Raw genomic sequence first — 21,198 nt, forward strand, 5'->3', positions numbered from 1 at the left:
CTCAGAGGTGTGACAGTCGGGGCCGGCCCAGAGCACCCCGGCGGGAGGGCAGTGGCTTCACACGAGCAGCGGGTGTCATTCACCCCAGTTCTGGAGCCCCCCATCAGGTGGCCCAGAGATGTGCTCCCTCTCGAGGCTCCAAGGAGGGTCCCCCTGCCCCCTACTGCTGGGGGCTCTGGGCATCCGAGCATGTGTGCCAGGCTGCCTCAGTCCCGGCATCATCCCCACAGGGCTCCCCCGACCATCCTCTCCCCCACTGAGGGTGCTCCCCTGACTGTCCTCTTCCCCCCCTGAGGGTGCTCCCCCGACCATCCTCTTCCCCCTGAGGGTGCTCCCCCGACTGTCCTCTCCCCGTGATGGTGCTGCCCCGACTGTCCTCTCCCCCTGTAAGGAGGCTCCCCCGACTGTCCTCTCCCTCCGTGAGGGTGCTCCCCAACCATCCTCTCCCTCCGTGAAGGTGCTCCCCGACCATCCTCTCCCCCCGTGAGGGTGCTCCCCCAACTGTCCTCTCCCTCCATGAAGACGCTTGCTCCTGCTGGCCCCCTCTCAGTCCTGATCTCAGCTGCATCTGCACACACACCCCTGCTGCCAAACAAGTCACAAGCTGAGGATTTGGGGGCTCCAGGGGCACAAATCAGTGCAGAGGGTAATGTAGGACACCAGCCACATGCACCTGTGACCTCTGGGCCTCCGGAGAGCCCCACCTGCCCTCCGTGCTGGTTTCTGGAGCTTAAACCTGAAGACGGAAAAGGGGCCTCAAGCCACTGCCCCAAAGCAGCAGGAGGTAGAAGGGGTGTCCTTCCAGGGGGCCCCCGGGTGCACACGCTCAGGGCCCCCATCCCACCACTGCCTGGAGCCTAAGTGTGACCCCAGAAAGGGGGCGGCCCCTGCAGGGGGCTGACAGTGAAGGCAGCAATGGGGGGGGGGGCTCCTGGCTCCCAAGGGACTGGCTGTCCTGAGTTTCCTGGGGACCCTTGGGCCCTCTGCTGCCCCGAGGCTTCCTGGACACCCCCAGTGTTGGAAAGAGAGTGCGAGACGTTCATGCTGCCCAGAAGCCGGGCTAAGGAGGTAAAGGATGCCCCAGAGGTGCTCACCGTGTGCGACTGGCCACCAGGGAAACCGGCCAACCCAGAAGGTCCCTGCAGGGCCCTCCTCACGGGACGTCCGGGCCTGAAACCTGGCCGACGGGGAGGGTAGTGAACGGCAAGCTAAAATGAAGTCTCACTTTGCAAAAAGAGTTTCTTCAAGAAATGCCAAAAAGATCATCATAGTTGTGAGTGAGCAAGGGAATCTGCGTGCATCACTTTTTGTTTTCCCAAGTTTTCTAGGGGTGTATTTTATTTCTATAACCAGAAAGAAAGATGTTACAAACAAGAGGAACCAAAAAGGTGCTGGGCAGGGACCCAGCTGGGGTGGGCAGCTGCCGCCGTCCCCCGCCCCTCCAGGCAGCTGCCCCTGCCCCTCCAGGCAGCTCTGGGGCGTTTCCTCCTCCGGCCCCGGCCCCACGGCTGGCCGGCTCAGGGGAGTTTGGCAACTGCGGGCAGACTTCGCAATGGGATCAGGGGTGTCTAGAGCCCTGGGGACCCTCCCCAGGCTTTGAAGTAGAAAGAACTGAGGAGAGACAACCCTGGACAGACACGCTGCTGCTGCTGCTGCTAAGTCGCTTAGGTTGTGTCCGACTCTGTGCAACCCCATAGACGGCAGCCCACCAGGCTCCCCCGTCCCTGGGATCCTCCAGGCAAGAACACTGGAGTGGGTTGCCATTTCCTTCTCCGATGCATGAAAGTGGAAAGTGACGCAGAATCCCTTTATTTCTCGCTCATAAGCCAGAAAGTCGTGAGCCAAGCAAGGCTAGAGGAAGGCCGTACCGACAACTGAGCCCCGTGTGCTCCACTAGGATCCCCGTGCCCCCTCCCACCCCAGGCCCCCAGCCCGCGGACAGCCTTGGGAGGGGGCCTGCGCGGGTCACCCGGGGGCAGCCCCCTGCCCACGGGACCTGTGCCCCCGCCTCCCAGCGCCCACCGCCTCCCAGCGCCCACCGCCCTGCCCTCCGCCCTGCCCTCCGCCCTGCCCTCCGCCCTGCCCTCCGCCCTGCCCCTGCTGGGCACCAGGGCCGGACCCAGCCAGGGGTTCATCAGGAGGGCTGGCAGCGCCCCGCAGGCTTGTCTCCAGGCCCGGGGTGCACCCTGCCCCGCCTCACGTTCTCCAGGACCTCCTGCAGGGAAAACAGGCAGAAAGAGATCTCCTCGTAGGAGACCCTGGCCCCACTCTCGAACAGACAGGCGAAGGTCGGCGCGCCCCCAGGGGCAGGCCCGATGGACGCCAGGTCCGAGTAGCCACTGGGGCCCTGGTGAATGACCCAGGGCTCCGTCCAGCTGTGGGGGTCCAGCGGGGACCGGCTCAGGCGGATGCCCATGTGGAGCCGAGCCCTGCGCCCCACCGGGTGGGAGTACAGCAACCACGTGGGGCTCTGCGACAAGGCTGCAGGGGGTCCCGGGAGCGCTGAGGCCCAGGAGCCCCAGTTCTCACCAGGCTCCCCGGGGCCGTCGCCACAGCCCTCCATCCCACCCAGGCCCCCGCCCCCACCGGTGTCTCCAGTGCCCTCCTCTGGGGCCTCCCTGGCCCCAGGACAGAGGCGTGGAAGGCAGAGGGGGTTGCTGGTGCCCGCGGACCGCCCCTCATCCCCCCACCCACTGGCGGGCGGGGCCGGGAAGCCCACGATGCTGCCCTGACAGCCCCGGGCAGTCTCGGCCAGGGCAGGCACCAGCTCCCCGGGCAGGAAGGAGGTGCCCTCGTCGACGCTGAGGGCCTGCACGCGGCTGCCCAGGGGGCTCCGAGCGTTGCAGTAGAGGACGCCGCCGGCCCGCCCGCCGTCCACTGCGGCCAGCTGGCACTCGCCCGAGCGCAGGCTGGGCACGAGGCCCCCACGCTGCCAGGTGCGGCCGTGGTCGTCGCTGTAGAAGGCGAAGGACTGGGGGCGGGTCCTGCAGATCCGGCCGAAGCACTCCCGCCGGACCACGTGGTAGGTGTAGGCCGGCACCAGCAGACGGCCAGAGCGCAACTGCACACCGTGGCCAGGCCCCACGGCAAACGTGGCCCAGTCTGCAGGAAGGAGGGGCCCGGGTCACCCAGGAGGGGGCAGCTGTGGCCGCAGGCAGGCGGCACCACCACCCCGCGGGACGGGGAGGGTCGGGGGCCAGGGCCCCTCATTAGGGGACAGCTCGGGAGGAAGCCCCCACCCTCCGCTCCTCCGGGCTCCTCCCCCAGGCTGGACAAGCCTCTCGGGTCGTCAGCAGGAGCTGCAAGCCGAGGCGGCCCCGGGCTGGGCCCTCAGCCGGTCCCCGAGCACGGATGCATGGCCACTGGTGGTGCCCGGTGACCCAGTATGCCCAGGCAGAGGGGCAGCTGAGGGCTGAAAGGTCTGGGCAGCCCCTCCTAACAATGGGATCGAGTCCCCTGGGGTGGGGTCCACACCAGCAGAGAGCTCCCACCTGCCAGAGTGTGAGTGACCTCTGGGTCAGCACCCACAAGCCAAGGGCAGGTTGGCCCCAGAGGGCAGTGGGTGGTCAGCCCTCAGGGAACCCACAGCAAGAAGACATGGAAGCTCTGGGGTCAAGCCAACCCACCCGCTGCAACCCTAGGCGGGCGGGGTGGGGGCGGGGGGGCGCCGAGGAGGAAGGGGTGAAAGAGTGACCGTCCGGGGCTTGGGGCCAGCAGGCTCGGTGCGCTGGCAGAGGCTCGGGAAGGCAGGGCCGGACGGCGGCCCTGGGGCTGGGAGCGGGGCGAGGCGGATCCTCCAGCCCGATACCCGCCACCTGCCCCGGATGCACACTCCGCCCCATCCCGGCTCAGACGCCCCGCCCCTCGCCCCTTGGCAGGCCCGGCCGCGCCCACCTACCCTGCTCAGCGCTGCCCACCGCCTCCGCCGTGAGGTCCCGCGCGCCGCCCCAGCTGCGCCCCGCGTCCCGGCTGGTCACGCAGCAGAGGCGCGCGGCGTTCCTGCCCGCGGCGATCTGCGCGGCCTCGGGGGTGCGGCCACGCACGGCGATGAAGAAGAGGAAGACCGTGGCCGTGCGCTCATCGTGCACGGGGCAGGGGTTCATGGAGCGGTGCTCGTCCAGGGCCGCCGTCCCCAGCACGCGCGGGGCGCCCCACTGCGGGGAGGGGCCGAGCCTCAGCCCCGCGTCTCACATCCGTCCGCTCGGTCCCCGAACCCGCCCCCCAGCGCGCTCACCTGCACGGAGCCCCCGGCCAGAGCGCCGGTCCTCTGCACCAGACGGTGGGCGTGGGCGTCGTCGGGGCTGAGCCTCTGCTCTGCGAAGGCCAGCAGGGAGGGCCCGGGGGTCACGAGCAGCAGCGCGGGCACGCGGTAGGTCAGGCCGGTGCGCTCGCGCTGGAAGAGGACGGTCCGCGCGGGGACACGCGGGGTCCCCATGCTCTGCGGGCGGGGCGAGGACCCTGCGTCAGCGGGTCAGCGGCAGGCATTCCTCCAGGCTACCTGCTGGTCCCTCCAGATGGGCGAGGGTTTTCTGCGGGTGCCGGGGTCCCACTCACCTTCCCGTGCCCACCCCAGAGACCACCCTGTCCCAGGCCCCTCACGCCCCCCCTCCCCCGTCCAGGACAACCCCTCCCCGACGACTGCAGCTCAAATGTCTTCCCAGCGTGGCCTGGGCAGCCTTTGCGGGAGCTGCCCCCCTCCCAGGAGGATGCATCTGAGGGAGGCTCGCGAGGGCGGGGCCTCGGGTGGGGCCTCGGGTGGGCTGCCCTGGGCTACACAGGATCTGGCCTCCTGCACAGAGCTGGGGGGCCCCGGCTGTATCCAGGGACAGGACTGAGTCCGCTCCCCTCCCCGCAGCACAGAGGGGTCCCGAGGCTGCGACGGGAGCGAGGAGTGCCTGAGCAGTGGAGGCCTGAGAGCCAGACACGCAGCGGTGACCAGACCGGGTGCTGAGGCGAGGTGGTCCCGGCACAGCGAGGCCGGCGCATCCAAGGACACAGTCGGGTTGGAGAGTGGGGCAACCAGGACGAAGGCACACACTTCCATGCCTGAGATCCCCCAGGCAGACACACACTTCCGCTCCGGTCCACCTCTGCCCAGGACCGCCTGCCCCTGGGAGGCTCACGGCCGGCCCCGCCCCGCCCCCACTGAGCCCTGCAGACCCCGCCCCGCGCCCCATTGAGCCCTGCAGACCCCGCCTCACTCCAGGCCCGCCCAACCACCGCCTGGGGGCGGTGCCAGAGGAGCGGCTTCCTGCGTCCTGGAAGCCCCGGGCCACCCCGCTCGGCATCCAAAGGGTGATTGTGCCCCAGCAGGAAGCAGGTGCCGGTGCCGCGTGCCCGGCAGGCTGCATGGACACAAGGGGACATTCTCTCCCCTGGGGACCCCGCGGAGCCGATGCCAGCAGAAGCACGAGGCGCGGGCCCCGCCCCCACTGCGGGCCCAGGCAGCGGGAATGGACGGTCCAAAGGCCCGCTGGCCAGTGCGCCCCCTGCACAGAGCCGGTGGTGCTGCAGGGCACCCAGGGCCCCCGCGCCCGGGCCAGGCCCTGGGTCCCTGCAGAGCCCCAGAGTCTCGGGGGGCCACTCAATCTAGGCAGGAGAGCAGGCCCTCCAGTTCACAGCCTGCTCCGTTGGGCCAGTGTAGCGGGCTCCAGGCGCTTGGCTGCACCAGGATGGCTGTGCCCCAGGGTTCAGGGGAGACAGCACCCATCCACCCGCCCCAGCATGGACCTCCCCAGGGGCGACGCATCACAGAGGGGGAGGCAAGGCCTAGGGAGGAGAAGCGACCTCCAAGACAGTCTGGGAGCCCCTGGGGGTCCCTGTGTCCAGGCAGGGCCCGCACTGCAGTCCCGCAGCCAGTCCTGCCTGGGCCCCGCCCTGGAGCTCGAGCCAGCCCGGACCCCTGCCCACACCCTCCAGGCTAGCACACTGGTCCTGTGGGCCTGCCGGCAATGACACATTCACAGGAGGTCACAGGCCCTTTGCACTCTAGACAGGCAGACCTGGCTGTCCCCTCAGGATGGGTCTCCGGCCTAACCCAGGTGTCCCGTGCCCTGTCCAGGGCGAGGCCTCAACTATAGACACTCCTGCCTGCTGGAGCGTCGCCTCCAGGCCACGTGAGCAGCAATGCTCCCTGGGCCCCGACATGCAGTCGACACCCATCCCATCCTCTAAACCTACCCGGGGGCCCTCAGGAAGTCTTCCCATGAGAGAGGAACCTCATCCACAAGCCCACTGCCCCCACCCCAAAGAGGAGCAGGTCCCGAGCCCCAGGGGCCGGGTAGAGGTGCACGGAGAGGGGCTCACCGGGACAGCAGAGCAGTCGTGGGGTGGCCGCAGGAGCGCCTGCCTCTCCGAGCCGCTCCCGGGGAGACAGAGCCTGCTGTGTGGCCAGGAGCCGGGTGCTGGCCGCGGCCCAGGGCTGCGTCAGGGCCCAGGACCATCCCACCAGCTGTGCGGCTTTGGCACAGCAGAGATGGGGCGGGGGGCGAAAGGGCCCACGTCAGGACAAGGATGCCCGGGGCCCCCCTCTGCTGACTGACTGGCCTCCCCCTGGGCGCTCATCCTCCAACAAGGCCATGCAGGGCCACAGCTGACCTTCCTGGGGGGCTCGGTGTGGAGGCCCAGAGACGCCTCCCACGAGGAGGCGAGTGAGTGCTCTGTGGTCCTTCATCCCCGCCCCTGGCACCCAGGGTGCCCGGCCCTTTGGCCCTCACTGGGCTACCCGTCCTGCCCCGTGTCTGGGCTGCCTTCTACCCGCCACGGCCACGGCGGCTCACCAGAGCCAGGCCCCCACAGCCGGAGGAGGGGCCCCTCCGCAGAGCGGGCTAAGACCTGGCACACACCATTCTGCCCATTCCGGGGGCCCCAGGATGTCCCCAGCGGGCAGCCAGCGCCCACATAAAAGCCCAAGGGTCTGCGGTGAGCAGAAAGGGGAAGACAGGTGTGAAGGGAGGGTTAGCACGGCCCAGAGTCTCTAGAGCCCATCCAAACTGGAAGGGAGGGCCAGCTCCCTCAGAGAACCCAGGCTCAGGGACACGGGCCTCCAAGCCTCTCCAAAGCCCGTCGGGCAGCCCCACGGGGCAGGGCACCTGCGGGCCATGGAAGGAGGTCCCCACCCCTGGGGGCCTACACACACACACACACACACACACACACACACACACACACACACCCTGGTCCCTCTCTCAGGCGTTTTAATGTTTTAGTTAGTGTCCACTTTTTTAAAACATGGAGATCTTGCATAAGAACCTGCTTCCCTTGAAAAACCACTGTCTCACCCCAGCTTCCCCTGCACACCCACCCCAGTCAGCTGCAGCCCCACCCACCAACCCCGCCTCCAACAACATGCGGCTACAGCCCCTTCGGAAAGGAGACCCACAGAGTCCGGGCCTCCAGCTTTATTGGCCGCATCAGACTCTGCACGTTAAAGACTCTTCTGGACAGACAAGCAGACGGATTGTTCTCAAAGTTGTCTGTTACAAACTACATGCACTTTACCTTGTGATAAATGCCCCCAATTTTCCCTCCAAAAAGACAGTGCCAGCTGACACTCCTGCTAACCTCAAAGACGAGAGTAACCGCCACTGGCTCCCCACGGCAGCTTCGTGCTCTCGGTTACCATGCAGCTGAGGACAGCCCACTCGCACGGTCCCAGCCACCTGGGCAGCAGTAACGGTCTGACACCGGCTCGCCAGAGACAGCCGGCTCCCTCGGTATTGAGAGGCCTCCACGCTTTCTGCTTATCCTAGATTTACTCGCTTGCTCACATCAGCTGAGCAGGGATCGTGTTTTCTCCGGCAGTTGGCAGATTTGCCTGAGGCTCAGGGCAGTGATGGGATTTGAGTCTTTACTTTTATTTTAGTTTATTTATTTTTGGGTGCACTGGACCTTTTCGATGTCTATCTTCATTTATTATTTGTTTATGTCTGTCTGTGCTGGGTCTCCACTGCTGCACGAGCCACTCTCCAATGCAGCGCACGGGTTCCGTCACAGCGGCCATGCTTCTCGCAGAGCACCGGTGTGGGGGCCGCAGGCTCTGGCAGCCGCGGCCCGCAAGCTCTGCAGTTGCAGCCCCCGGCTCTAGAGCCCAGGCTCAGTAGCTGGAGCGCCCAGGTTTAGCCGTCCTGTGGCACATGGGGTCCTCCCGGGTCAGGGATCTAACCCTGAATTGGCAGGTTTTACCACTGGACCACCAGGGATGCTCGAGGCTTTCTTTAAATCAGGGTCATTTTCCCATCCTTTGTTTGGCTGTCGGCTCTCATCCATGGCCCGTACACCCCTCCCGGACTCCTGTCAGGTCGGCTCATCCGGGATCTGATGCCCTGTCTCCTCTCTCCCTCACTATTTCCCTCTCTGCATTTTCCTCTGGGTGGAGGATGGAGGAACCTCCCAGGGGGCGGGGGAGGGGTGGGGGGAGGGGGCGTTTCCTGCGGACCTGGATCTCTGGTCCATCCTGCATGGACTCTGTTCATTTCTTTTCTGTTTCTAAATATTGTCATTTAACACAAGCTGGAATCAAGATTGCCGGGAGAAACATCAATAACCTCAGATATGCAGATGACACCACCCTTATGGCAGAAAGTGAAGAAGAGCTAAAAAGCCTCTTGATGAAAGTGAAAGAGGAGAGTGAAAAAGTTGGCTTAAAACTCAACATTCAGAAAACAAAGATCATGGCATCTGGTCCCATCACTTCATGGCAAATAGATGGGGAAACAGTGGAAACAGGGTCAGACTTTATTTTTGGGGGCTCCAAAATCACTGCAGATGGTGACTGCAGTCATGAAATTAAAAGATGCTTACTCCTTGGAAGAAAAGTTATGACCAACTTAGACAGTATATTCAAAAGTAGAGACATTACTTTGCCGACTAAGGTCCGTCTAGTCAAGGCTATGGTTTTTCCTGTGGTCATGTATGGATGTGAGAGTTGGACTGTGAAGAAGGCTGAGTGCTGAAGAATGGATGCTTTTGAACTGTGGTGTTGGAGAAGACTCTTGAGGGTCCCTTGGACTGCAAGGAGATCCAACCAGTCCATTCTGAAGGAGATCAACCTTGGGATTTCTTTGGAAGGAATGATGCTGAAGCTGAAACTCCAGTACTTTGGCCACCTCATGTGAAGAGTTGATTCATTGGAGAAGACTCTGATGATGGGAGAGATTGGGGGCAGGAGGAGAAGGGGACGACCAAGGATGAGATGGCTGGATGGCATCATGGACCCGATGGACGTGAGTCTGAGTGAACTCCGGGAGATGGTGATGGACAGGGAGGCCTGGCGTGCTGCGATTCATGGGGTCGAAAAGAGTCGGACACGACTGAGCGACTGATCTGATCTCTGATCTGATTCTCAAATTTGCTGCAGTATATCCCATATTCTTACTGAAAATTCATTCTTCATAAAGTCCCTCCATTAAATTGTGTCCAAGTGAGCTGCTGCCTGTTCTGAGGGTGAGAGTTCACCTCCTCTTTGAAGTGCTGATTCCCCTGGAAAGTGTGGACATGTCCGGACCCAGGAGCACCTGAGCAGGTGCCGGGGTCCTCCAGGCTGAAGGTCCCACGTGAAAGGAAGGGGACCCCAGAGCCAGACGGACAGGCCAGGCTGAGCGTCTCAGCTGAATGTGAAAGAGCGGCTCTGTTTCTTGGGTGCTCCAGGTAGCCCACTTTTCTCAGGCATAGGGCACATGGTTCTGGGTGTGTGCACCCCACTAACCACTGGGCCCCCAAACAGCCAGGGATCATGTCCTGCCAGGCAGGCATCCTCACTCCCTCCGCACAAACCACAAGAAGGGGGCCTGGAAGCCACCCTCCTCTGGGGTTTCATCCAGTGCTGTCTCCAAGGCAACCAAGAGTACAGCAGTCCGCTCCCAGCTCTCCGGCAGGTCTCCTCCGCTCATCTTTTGGGGGCGGTTTGTCGCAGCTCAGAGCTGCAGTACAGGCCTTCAACCTGTGCTCCGGCTAAACCATTTGCCTTGGAAGCAGTTGTGACATTTCTCCATCCAAAACCGTTCTTCACTTGGAAATAAGGCTCATACAGCCAAAGATGGGAAACTGAGCATTCCAGACCCTTCCAAACCCAGGTCCCCAAGCCCACCTCCAGAGCGTGGGGCGCTGACAGCGTCTCAGTGACCAGAGCCATGTCCCCACGGCTGGCAAAGCAGGGGAGCCGCTCTGAGCTCCAGACCCCTTTCTTCTGATGAAGATTCCTCACTTTCCCACCTCATAAGAGGCTTCTATCGGATGACTCTGATGAGCAGGCTCACATCCTCAGTCCAGGTGAGTGGTGTCCTATACTTCGGGCCCTCAGCGGAGAGGTCACCTCCGAGAGGATGGATCATGGGTGGTCTCTTCACTGGAGTCTTTGCCCTGAGGGCTGGTGGTCTGGCAAGGCCTGGGTACCACAGGTGCCCCCAGAAGACCCCTCGGAGACTAAGACGGCGCCCAGGCCTTCCAGGGACAACAGGAGACGGCCCAGCCAGAGTCCCCGGTGCCACCCCTCTAGGCCTCCAGGAAGGTGAGGTTCTTGGGGGGTTTGTCGGGGAACTGCAGGGTGTACAGGTGGGCCATGTACTGGAGCTCAGGCATAACCATCCTCCGACACATCTGCAGCGTCTGGTGGTCCAGGCCCGGCCTGAGGTTGTAGCCCAGGATGTCGGCCCTGCCCGACTGGTAGGGGCGCAGTCGGAGATCGGTGATCTGCGACTGGTTCTTGGGCTCGCTGTCCTGTAGACACAGGACCGCCAGCTCGCGCCGCCGCTCGCGCAGCTGAGCCACCTCGGAGCGCAGACGCCGCGGGCTCAGCTCTGCGCGCAGCCGGGCCCAGAAGGTGCGGTTGAAGTGCTGGTAGAGGTGCCAGTCCAGGGCGCACCAGTGCTTGGCGCGCTCCCGGCCTGCGGGCGACAAGCTGGTGACGCTGTGCTGGCTGCGCGAGTTGAGCCTGAAGGCCACCACGTCGTCGAGCCGCCAGCGCAGCAGGCGCCGGAGCAGCACCATGGACTCGTCGAAATGCTCCGCGATGAGCAGCAGCTGGAAGCGCCGCTCCACGTCGAGCAGGCGCGCGCGCACGTAGCCCTCCTCCGGCGGCGCGTCATTGTCGAAACCCAGGTCGAACCACATGCTGTTCCGGGCGTAGGCGTTCCTCAGGCCCAGGCTCTGGTTGTAGTAGGTCCACGGCGAGGCCAAGAAGGCTTCCAGGCTGGAGACCTTCCTGAAGGCGGGGACGTGGCTCTTGTAGTAGACGAAGGAGGATTCCAGCTGGAAGACGGGGTTTCTGAGGATGGAAAAGTAGAAGGTGTCGTTGGGCATGACTTTCTGCACCTGTTGGGAGACAGAACGGGAAGGGCTGGTGACCCTCTGGGCTCCTTCGGGAGTGGTCCCGGAGCAGGTGGTGCCTCCTCCCTTGCCCCCACCCCGCAGCACACCTGAGCCTGCCCCCGGCCCCCGCCCCCGAAACCCAGTCTCCTGCATCCAGCGCAGGCCACCCGGCTCCTCTGCCTGCCACCCGGCACCAACCAGTATCCAGAACGACCCGAAAGCCCCTGAGCCTGCCCACGCCCCGGCCCCGATTACTCTTCCCCGTCACCCACGCTAAGCCTTTGGGGAAGAGGTCAGAGAAGCCCCCGGGAGGAGATGCCCTCTAAGCTAAGACCCGAATGACCCAGAGAAGGAGCTGTGAACACGTGAAAAGGGCCTGCGGAGGGACGAGCTGGTGGGTCTAGACCCAGGAGGAGGCGAAGAAGAGGGAGAGGGCGGCAGACGCCGGGTGCCCGCTGCGGACTGGGAGAGCTACGCCCCCGGAGCCCCGGGGCCCCGCCCCCAGGGGCCCCGCCCCACACACCTCTGGCGGGTTGAACCTCAGGTGGTTGCACATGATGTTGAAGCGCCTCCCGGGCCCGCCCTGCTCTACGCCCTCCACGTAGCGCGCCAAGAAGAGCCAGGGGTAGCCGAGGTGGAAGCGGCCGCCGGCGGGCAGCGCCGCCGACAGGTTGTGCGTCTCGGCGAAGCGGAAGAGGATGTTGAGCACCGTGCTGCTGGCCGTCTTGTGCGTCTTAAGAAACATGACGTTGGTGACGGGAGGCCCATCAGCCTGGTCCCCGAGTTGGCTGGGGGAAGAGCGCAGCGCCGTGGGCCAGGGATCCTCGCGCTTGCCCAGCCGGAGAGATCCCAGCCCCGCTACCCCTGAGCCTGGAGGCCCGCAAAGCCTCTGCCCCGTCCACGCTTCCCCGACCCACACTCCCTGAGCTGGCAACACCCCAGCCCAGCCCCGTCACTGTGCCCCTCACCTGAGACCCCGCCCTGGCTGTGTCCTTCCAGCGGTGGCACCACCTGCCCTCCGCACTGCAGGCTGCTCTCCCAGGCCCTGCACCCCTCTGCTTCCCAACCTCCTGCTTGGCTCTGCCCTGTAACCCAGGCCATATGGCCAGCAGTGCTTGGCTGGCCCCTCATGCTGAGATCGGCTGACTCTGCCGGGCAAGACTGGACGCTGGTGCTCACTCCTGTGATCTCAGGGTGGCACCCACCCAGTTGTGGACATGAGCCTGGAGCTACAGGTGCCACCCTGCCCCAACACAAGATCCCAAAACAGGGCTGGTGAGAGTGACCCAGGATGGTGGGGACAGGGTCCAGAGGTTAGTGCCAGGCCGGAGGGGTAGGCAAGGATACCCAGGAGCTTTAACACTCCTCCCCTCCTGTGGAGATCAGCCAGGCCTTGGGCTGGAGGGCCCTCCCACCAGCCAGGTTAAACCACTGGGGCTGGGTAGCCATCAGGAGGACCCTGGGCTTCACAGAGGCCATACCACCAACCAGCAGGGGAGCAGGGGTCCTGACCTACAGACCACCAGGAGGTCTGCCTCCCAGTCACCCTCTGCACACAGCAGCTCTGCCCAGGGCACCCCCAACCTGACCCAGATTCAACCCTCCCATATCCCTGCCTGGAGTTCTGGGCAGCTTACTGCCCACGGCAGATACTGGGAGGCCCCTGGGTGACCACAGGAAGAGCCCCTCCTCCATTGCAGAGGAGAGGCTGAGGCCTGGAAGGGAGGCGTGGCCTACCACAGTCACAGGCAGGGCTGGGTGCCACCCGGAGTGGGGCACGCTGGGGTCCCAGTACTGCTCGGGGAGAGGGCAGTGCCCAGACCTCAGGCCACCCAGTGGAGGACTCACGGCATGAACAGCCCGACGTCCACGTGCATGACGCCGGCCAGCAGGAGCACAGCCAGGGCCAGGAGGAGGAGCACGGCCCAGAAGCACCTGTGGGCAGAGGACCCCTTCAGCACTGAGTCCAGGGCCCGGGAGGAGCCTCTGCTGCTCACCCCCTTCCCTACCCGCTCCACCTCCCCGGCATCCACATGACAGTTTGTGTCCAGCATCTATTGTGCACTGGCCCATGGGGCCCTGGGGTGGGGGCAGAGCCCAAGATGGGCCTGAGTCATCAGACACCACCCCCGCTTGGCCCCCCTGCACTGTCCACTACTCAGAAGCTGGGAGAAGCCAAGAGGGGGACCCCCTCCTGGGGGGGCGGTCAAAGGTGAAAACATGTCTGCGGACCCCCAACCCTGAGCAGGGGCCCCTGGAGACGGGCCTGATTGAGACCTCTGAGTCCCAGCCCAGGGCCCATGAGGGCAGGGGGCCCCGCCTCGGTGCAGGAGCTGAGATGGTGCAGGCAGGGCTTCTGGGCGAGAACACACGAGGGAGGGGCAGCGAGCAGGTCAGGAGAGACAGGCAGGAGCTCGCTGTCCCGCCATCCCTGGACAGAGGCTGCAGCAGCTCAGCCATGAGGGGCTCCCTGCGCTGCTCCGCCTGGAGGGCCTCTTTGTACTGAGAAGGGGGAGGAGGCCCAGCCAGTGTCAGCTCTGGTCACCATCTGCAGGCTGCCCCAGACTTACACCCCAGCCTGGGCTAGCCCCAAACCCCCACTGGGGTGTCCACAGGCATCGCAGCCTCCAAGGTCCAGACTGGCTCCAATGCCGCCCTCCAAACCCAGCCCGCCCCCAGGGACACTGGCTTCTTCACCTGCTCTCGTCCCGTTTCCCTCCCCCCATCTTCTGTCCTGATCCGCACAGCTCCCAAACCCTGGTGGCCTGGTTACCCCCTCCTGTGTCCCTGCCCCGTGGTTCATTCCACCCCAGCAGCCCAAAAGACCCTTTTATTAAAAACCCAATGTGCTCAAAGTCTTTCTTGGTGGCTCAGACGGTAAAGAATCCACGTGCAATGAAGGTTCGATCCCCGGGTCAGGAAGATCCCCTGGAGGAGGGCGTGGCAGCCCACTCCATTGTTTCCTGGAGAAGCCCATGGATGGAAGAGCCTGGCAGGCTACAGTCCCTGGGGTCACAAGAAGTTGGACACAACTGGGCGACTGACACTTTCACTTTCTTTCAACAAGCTCAAGTTCAGTTCAGTTCAGTCGCTCAGTTGTGTCCGACTCTTTGCAAACCCATGAATTGCAGCACGCCAGGCCTCCCTGTCCATCACCATCTCCCGGAGTTCACTCAGACTCACATCCATCGAGTCAGTGATGCCATCCAGCCATCTCATCCTCTGTCGTCCCCTTCTCCTCCTGCCCCCAATCCCTCCCAGCATCAGAGTCTTTTCCAATGAGTCAACTCTTCGCATGAGGTGGCCAAAGTACTGGAGTTCCGGCTTCAGCATCATTCCTTCCAAAGAAACCCCAGGGTTGATCTCCTTCAGAAGAGACTGGTTGGATCTCCTTGCAGTCCAAGGGACTCTCAAGAGTCTTCTCCAACACCACAGTTCAAAAGCATCAACTCTTCAGCGCTCAGCCTTCTTCACAGTCCAACTCTCACATCCATGCATGACCACAGGAAAAACCATAGCCTTGACTAGACGGACCTTGGTCGGCAAAGTAATGTCTCTGCTTTTGAATATGCTATCTAGGTTGGTCATAACTTTTCTTCCAAGGAGTAAGCATCTTTTAATTTCATGGCTGCAGTCACCATCTGCAGTGATTTTGGAGCCCCCCAAAAATAAAGTCTGACCCTGTTTCCACTGTTTCCCCATCTATTTCCCATGAAGTGATGGGACCGGATACCATGATCTTTGTTTTCTGAATGTTGAGCTTTAGGCCAACTTTTTCACTCTCCACTTTCACTTTCATCAAGAGGCTTTTTAGCTCCTCTTCACTTTCTGCCATAAGGGTGGTGTCATCTGCATATCTGAGGTTATTGATATTTCTCCCGGCAATCTTGATTCCAGCTTGTGTTTCTTCCAGCCCAGTGTTTCTCATGATGTACTCTGCATATAAGTTAAATAAGCAGGGTGACAATATACAGCCTTGACATACTCCTTTTCCTACTTGGAACCAGTCTGTTGTTCCATGTCCAGTTCTAACTGTTGCTTCCTGACCTGCATACAGATTTCTCAAGAGGCAGGTCAGGTGGTCTGGTATTCCCATCTCTTTCAGAATTTTCCACAGTTTCTTGTGATCCACACAGTCAAAGGCTTTGGCATAGTCAATAAAGCAGAAATAGATGATTTTCCGGAACTCTCTTGCTTTTTCCATGATCCAGCGGATGTTGGCAATTTGATCTCTGGTTCCTCTGCCTTTTCTAAAACCAGCTTGAACATTGCTGTTGATTAGTCAATCTAATCAACAAGCTCAAACCCTTGATTAAATCCCATAATTGAAGAGCCTCCTATGCTAAACCCTTCAGGAAAGTGCAAGTCTTCCCAGCCAGTCCCCAGGCCCCCCGCTCCACCCCTGCCCTCCAGCCATTCCACTTCCTCCTGTTCCTCAAACACCAGCCCCAGGACCTCTGCGCTCACGAGGCTTCAGCCACAGACTGTCTAACCCAGTTTCTGCACGAGCTGCCTCCCGCTTCTCCGGGCTGTGGGCAAGGGGTCTCCCAGCCTCCCTGCAGCTCACCCCTGCCCCCTGAGGCTGTCCCGATCGCGTTGGTCCCTTTGCAGTCTGTACTACCCAGTGGGCTTCCCTGGTGGCTGGGCCAGTCAAGAATCCTCCTACATCGCGGGAGACCTGGGTTTGATCCCTGGGTTGGGAAGGTCCCCTGGAGGTGACAGTCGCTCCTCTGTCCATGAATTCTCCAGGCAAGAATACTGGAGTGAGTTGCCATTTCCTCAACCCACTCCAGTATTCTTGCCTGGAGGATACTCATGGACAGAGGTGCCTGGCGGGCTATAGTCAATGGGGTCTGAGTTGGACTGAGCACACAGCTCTGCCCACCATAGGGTAAGTGCCTCGGGTTCTGGAAAGACAGCTGGCACGCGCACGGTGCTCGGCTCATGTGTGCTGAGTGAGTCAGTGAGGCCAAGCACACATCCCACCTGCCACCGCAGACCTGGTTTGAGTCGGCATGGGGTGCAGAGGGAGGAGAAACCATGGGGTGGGAACAAGACCGGAAGCAAATCTGTTGAATGTGAAACGTCCTGAGACACCAAGAGGAGGTGCCCGGCAGTGGCTGAAGAAGGAGTCCGGAGCTCAAGGAGTTGCCAGGGCCAGGACACGCATCCACACATCAGCATCAAAAGGCCTGGCGTGCTGCAGTCCACAGGGTCACAGAGTCAGACACAATTGGGCAGCTGCACAGCAACACAGTAAAAGCCCACGTCACGTGGAACCTCAGCTGCAGGGGCCAGAAAGCAGCGGCAGACTCCCCTCACCCACCTAGAGGCTTGGGAGGGAAGCTGCTGGCTCTGCAGACTCAGCCCCGCCACACTGAGAAAGCTGACGTCTCTCTCCCCATCCTCGTGGCCTGATAGTCACAATGAGGCTGCCAAGCTCCAGACATCACATAAGCATTTGCATCAGCAAGAAAGTAGAAGGGACAGGACCAGCCATAATAAGGAACCAAAAGCCTTTTAGAAGCCTCTAACACACCTCCTCCTCCATCTTCTTGGCCACAATGCGGTCACATGGTCCCCCTGCCCCCAGCTGCAAGGGAGTGCTGGGAAAGCTTCATTTAGTGTTTACAGCCTCTGTCCTGGGGGGGCACAAGGAGAAGGTGGCGGCTGTCAGCCTCAACTGTGTTTGTGCAAATCCGTGGAAACAGTGGGCTGCAACCTGGGCCTCGCTAGGTTTGCCCATGGAGGCAGGCACATCTCTGAAATACAAGTGAGCTTCTCGCCTGCGGCCCGGCCGTGGCCCGGAATCCAGAGGGCCCAGCCTGCAGGCCCGTTTTGTCCTGATCCTGGGGCCCGGGTTGTTTCCAGGTGTTCATGGCAGCCTGTGTACAGTGTGGGCACCCGCTCGCATCCAGGTGCTTTGGCCCTGATTTTCCAGCAGGCAGGCCCCTGGGTACTGCCAGGCAGGGGACCACCGGGACCCCTTACTCAGCTGGAATACCACCCCCTACACGTCGGGGAGGTGGGGCTCTGTGGCCTCTGCTGAGACCCCTGCCCCCAGGACCCAGCACACAGCCCGACCAGCCCAGCACGGGAGAGACGCTGACAGCTCAGCATCCTGACCTCTCGGGGGAGCAAGGCGCCCAGGCAGGCCTGCGTGTGCTCCCCTCGGCCTTGCTCTGAGCTCCCAGGAGGAGCAGCCCAGCCAGACACCTCTCCAGGACAGACCAGCTCCGACCACCTGCCCCCAGGCGCCGGGGGGCTTCACGACTGCCCTTCCCGGGTTGGTTCCGAGGCTCACGGCCCTTCCCCCCCCACACACACCGTCCTCATCACCCGCCCCTTGCTGGTGTCAGGGCTGGCTCCGAGGCCTCCCCTCAGGTGGATCCGAGGTCGGAGGGTGAGTTCCAGGTGTCCCTGCGTCTGAAGGAGGAGAAGGTCCCTCCTGGGACCTCTGGGCCCCATGTCTCCACGTGGCCTATGCCCCCAGGGCAGCCAGTTCCTTGGGCTCCAGCAACTTGGGGCGGCAGTGGCTGGGACCCGGAAGGCCTCCGGGGGGAGTGGAGGGCCCGATGGGGCTGGAGGGGACAGGGGGCCCGCTCAGTGGGGCGGTCGGGTCCCAGGTGAGAGGAGCCGGATGGCGCGCCTGTGCTTGGAGCCTGGCCCATGGGGCAGAGCCCGGAGGGAGCTTCCTGAATGGCCCTGTGGGGCCTCTCCACGGGGCTCTGCAGGGAAGGGGAGTGTGACAAGAAGGAGGCACGCAGGGGAGGAGCCCGGGAGGAAAGGGCAGAGCACAGCTGCTCCATCGGGGCGGGATGGAGCTGTTCCACGCGGGACAGCAGGAAGGCCAGACCCCGGCCTCGCAGGAACCTCTCGACACCCCCTAGATGGAAACTCAGAAGTGGACTCACACTGGCTGCAGGGCTGCCCCGTGAGACGCCTCCGGCCCCCTGGCCCCAAGCAGGCTGCAGGCCCCCACCCCCCACTCTGCTCTGGGGCAAGGAGATGGCCGGACCCCGCGCCAAAGTCTTGAAGCTTCACATCTTCCCCCAAAGAGTTTCTAACTCAGAATTCAGCTCTCAGCTTCCCATGGAAGCACATCATACGGTAATAACAGGACAGTTCTACACGGTGCCAGGGAGCAGGGGCCTGCCGGGTGCTAGGAAGGGAGGGCGCCTGATGCCCTCCGTCGGCGGCAGCGGGCGGCCGGCCGCCCATGGACAGGCCGCCACGCGGGACTCCCAGCCGGCTCCGTCCATTGGAGGAAACTGCTCAGAGCGGTGAACACCGGCAGCCCCTCGCAGGGAGGGGCGGGGGGTCCGGGGCTGCTCCGGGAGGGGCGCTGGGTGGATCTGGGCCCAGGGTCTCCTCCGTGGGGCGGTGCCGGGTCCCTGCACCCAGGGGCTGTTTTCTCTCCAGGCTTTTAAAAGTGTTTCGTCATTTTCATTACTTCAGTCCTGGGCCCCTTGTGTTTACCTCAATCTCCAGTTTTTATTGCCATTGTAAATGAGTTCACATTTCATTTCTTGGTCCTTATCACTAGAGTAGAAAAAGCCTTGTTAAAAAAAAATGTGCCTTGTATCCAGCCAGTTCCAGCCACTGTACATGCCTCTTGTAGCCAAACGCTAGCGTTCTGCCATCTGCTGTGATGGGGCACTGCCCGGATCGCCCTGTACACCTGCCTGCTGGCCTGTGCCCAGCCTCATCGCCAAGATGCCCCAGGTCTCGTTGGAAAGAAACAGGCTTTAAAAAAAAGAAAAGAAATGGCCTTTAGGGACCACAGCCTGGGGGCTGGGGGTGCTCACTGCTCTGGGAAGCTGTCAGTTGCTGGGTCCTCTCAGTGGACACAGCTGGAAACTCCCAAGGTTCACATCCACGTGGCCAACTCTGGCGCCACACTTAGGGGGTGTTCAGTCGCTCAGTCATACCAAGCTCTGCGAAGAAATGGACCGCAGCACGCCAGGCTTCCCTGTCCTTCACCGTCTCCCGGAGGGTGCGGAAACGCATATCTGTTGAGTTGGTGACTCCATCCAAGCATCGCATCCTCTGTCATCCCCTTCTCCTCCTGCCCTCAATCTTTCCCAGCATCAGGGTCTTTTCTAATCAATAGACCCTCTCATCAGGTGACCAAAGTATTAGAGCTTCAGCTTCAGCATCAGTCCTTCCAGTGAATATTCAGGACCGATTTCCTTTTAGGATGGACTGGTTTTATCTCCTTGCCGTCCAAGGGACTCTCCAGCACCACAATTTGAAAGCGTGAATTCTGTGCTCAGCCTCCTTTATGGTCCAACTTTCACATCCATACACGACTACTGGGAAAACCATAGTTTGACTATACACACTTTTGTTCACAAAGTGATGTCTCTGCTTTTTTATATGGTGCCTAGGTTTGTCATAGAGTTTCTTCCAAGGAGCAAGCATTGCCGGGAGCCAGCGTGAGGAACTCCGCCCATGGCAAAGGTCATGAGGAACGAGGCTTGGCATACGCAAAGGCGTGATCAAGCCTCAGGAAACCCCCTGTTCCCGAGCATCTAACCCCAAAACCAGAGTCTGTTTTATGCTCTCACCTACACCTCTGACTTTACGGGGGGCTCTCCCCCATAACCGTTTCTCTTGAAGGAGTAAACGTGCAGCTCCAAGGCGATAAAAATTCCTGGGCGTGACAAGAGTGTTTCAGCTTACGGACTCCTCTGAAGGTTATCTAGCCCGCCTGTATAGGTTCGTCCGGCCACAGGTGATTGTTTACAGCCTCCCAACCTGAGAGGCACGAGATGTTTTAGACTTACTAAAGGCAAATTCTTTTGGGGAGTTAAAATTATTAGTATAGTGTGTTGGTTAGGAATTATATTGGTGAAGGGTTCTTCATCTGTTGTGTCAATAATTGCTGCTAATTCCCTGCTCTGGGTGGGACAAGGGTGTCTCAGGTCAAACCTCTCTGCTGACAGACTAGCTTGTGTGACAGGATTATCCATACTCCTGCCACATGATTGTTTACTACCTCTCAACCATAAACAGCACAGAGTTTTGGAGTATTTTGAGAGTCTTAATTAGCATAGGACTTTTTCTTCTTGTTGAGTCAATGATTGCTGCCAGGCCTCTATATCCTTAGGCACCTGGGAATATATTAATCAATGTATTTGGAATATAGCAAAGGAAATATAGTAGTTTTTGATGTTAGCAATACTAGACTTTTTGAGTTAATGGATTTTCTCTTTTGTAATAGATCACTGTACTTTGTTATATATCACTGTGTCCTTGCTATGTAAGAATGTAACTTTATCATATCTTAAGACTAAATAGATCTTAAGGGGAGCATTGGTGAAAGGATTTTCATTTGTTGGGCTGATGTTTGCTGCTAAATCTCCATGTTCCCTACCCTTATAATGAATATAACTAACATATAGGAGAAATAAGTATTAACCTTTAAGATTAATCATGTTAACCTTGGGTTAAATAAATTCCTTTCTTGATTGTAACTCACTACACCCTCACCTTATAGGAATGTAACTTTATTTGGAGGGTGGTGCCTGGTTTAAGAAAAAACACCCTTGGAAGAAATAAGTTTTTTTGGTTATCAGAAAGAAAGGATCATAAAATGTAAGCAGGTCTCACTCATGGCCAGAAGATGATGTAATATCCCTAAGACCTTTTTTTTTATACATTTATGTGAAGCACCTGATTTTGACAAAGGTCAGGACTGCTGACCCCCACGTGACTCTGTATTCATCCCTATGTGTAACAAAAGGTATATAAGCAAACCCAAAAATAAAGAAATCAGATCAGTTTCCGGAAAGACTGATTCCCCCATGTCGCTTCTTTCTTACTCCCGTTTTTCTGGCTGAATTCCCATCTGGAGCATGGATGCTATTCCACGTAATCCAAGTTATT

The 21,198-nt window shown here is 60.8% G+C and overlaps 2 protein-coding genes across 2 annotated transcripts; both read right to left on the reverse strand.

The window, feature by feature from the left end:
* Positions 1-1,793: 1,793 nt before the first annotated feature.
* On the reverse strand, positions 1,794-6,368 carry NEU4 (neuraminidase 4). Its single transcript, XM_069599527.1, has 4 exons — positions 6,307-6,368; positions 4,235-4,438; positions 3,899-4,154; positions 1,794-3,102 (listed from the first exon to the last, which is right to left on the reverse strand). Exons 2-4 carry the CDS (start codon positions 4,433-4,435, stop codon positions 2,135-2,137), a joined length of 1,425 nt encoding a protein of 474 aa, XP_069455628.1. The 5' UTR covers positions 4,436-4,438; positions 6,307-6,368; the 3' UTR covers positions 1,794-2,134.
* Positions 6,369-7,363: 995 nt separating this feature from the next.
* GAL3ST2 (galactose-3-O-sulfotransferase 2) lies at positions 7,364-13,884 on the reverse strand. Its single transcript, XM_069599672.1, has 3 exons — positions 13,156-13,884; positions 11,831-12,095; positions 7,364-11,310 (listed from the first exon to the last, which is right to left on the reverse strand). Exons 1-3 carry the CDS (start codon positions 13,359-13,361, stop codon positions 10,492-10,494), a joined length of 1,290 nt encoding a protein of 429 aa, XP_069455773.1. The 5' UTR covers positions 13,362-13,884; the 3' UTR covers positions 7,364-10,491.
* Between the last annotated feature and the right edge of the window lie 7,314 nt (positions 13,885-21,198).

Source organism: Ovis canadensis, chromosome 1 (genome assembly GCF_042477335.2).
Source record: "Ovis canadensis isolate MfBH-ARS-UI-01 breed Bighorn chromosome 1, ARS-UI_OviCan_v2, whole genome shotgun sequence".
Taxonomy (NCBI): Eukaryota; Metazoa; Chordata; class Mammalia; order Artiodactyla; family Bovidae; genus Ovis; species Ovis canadensis.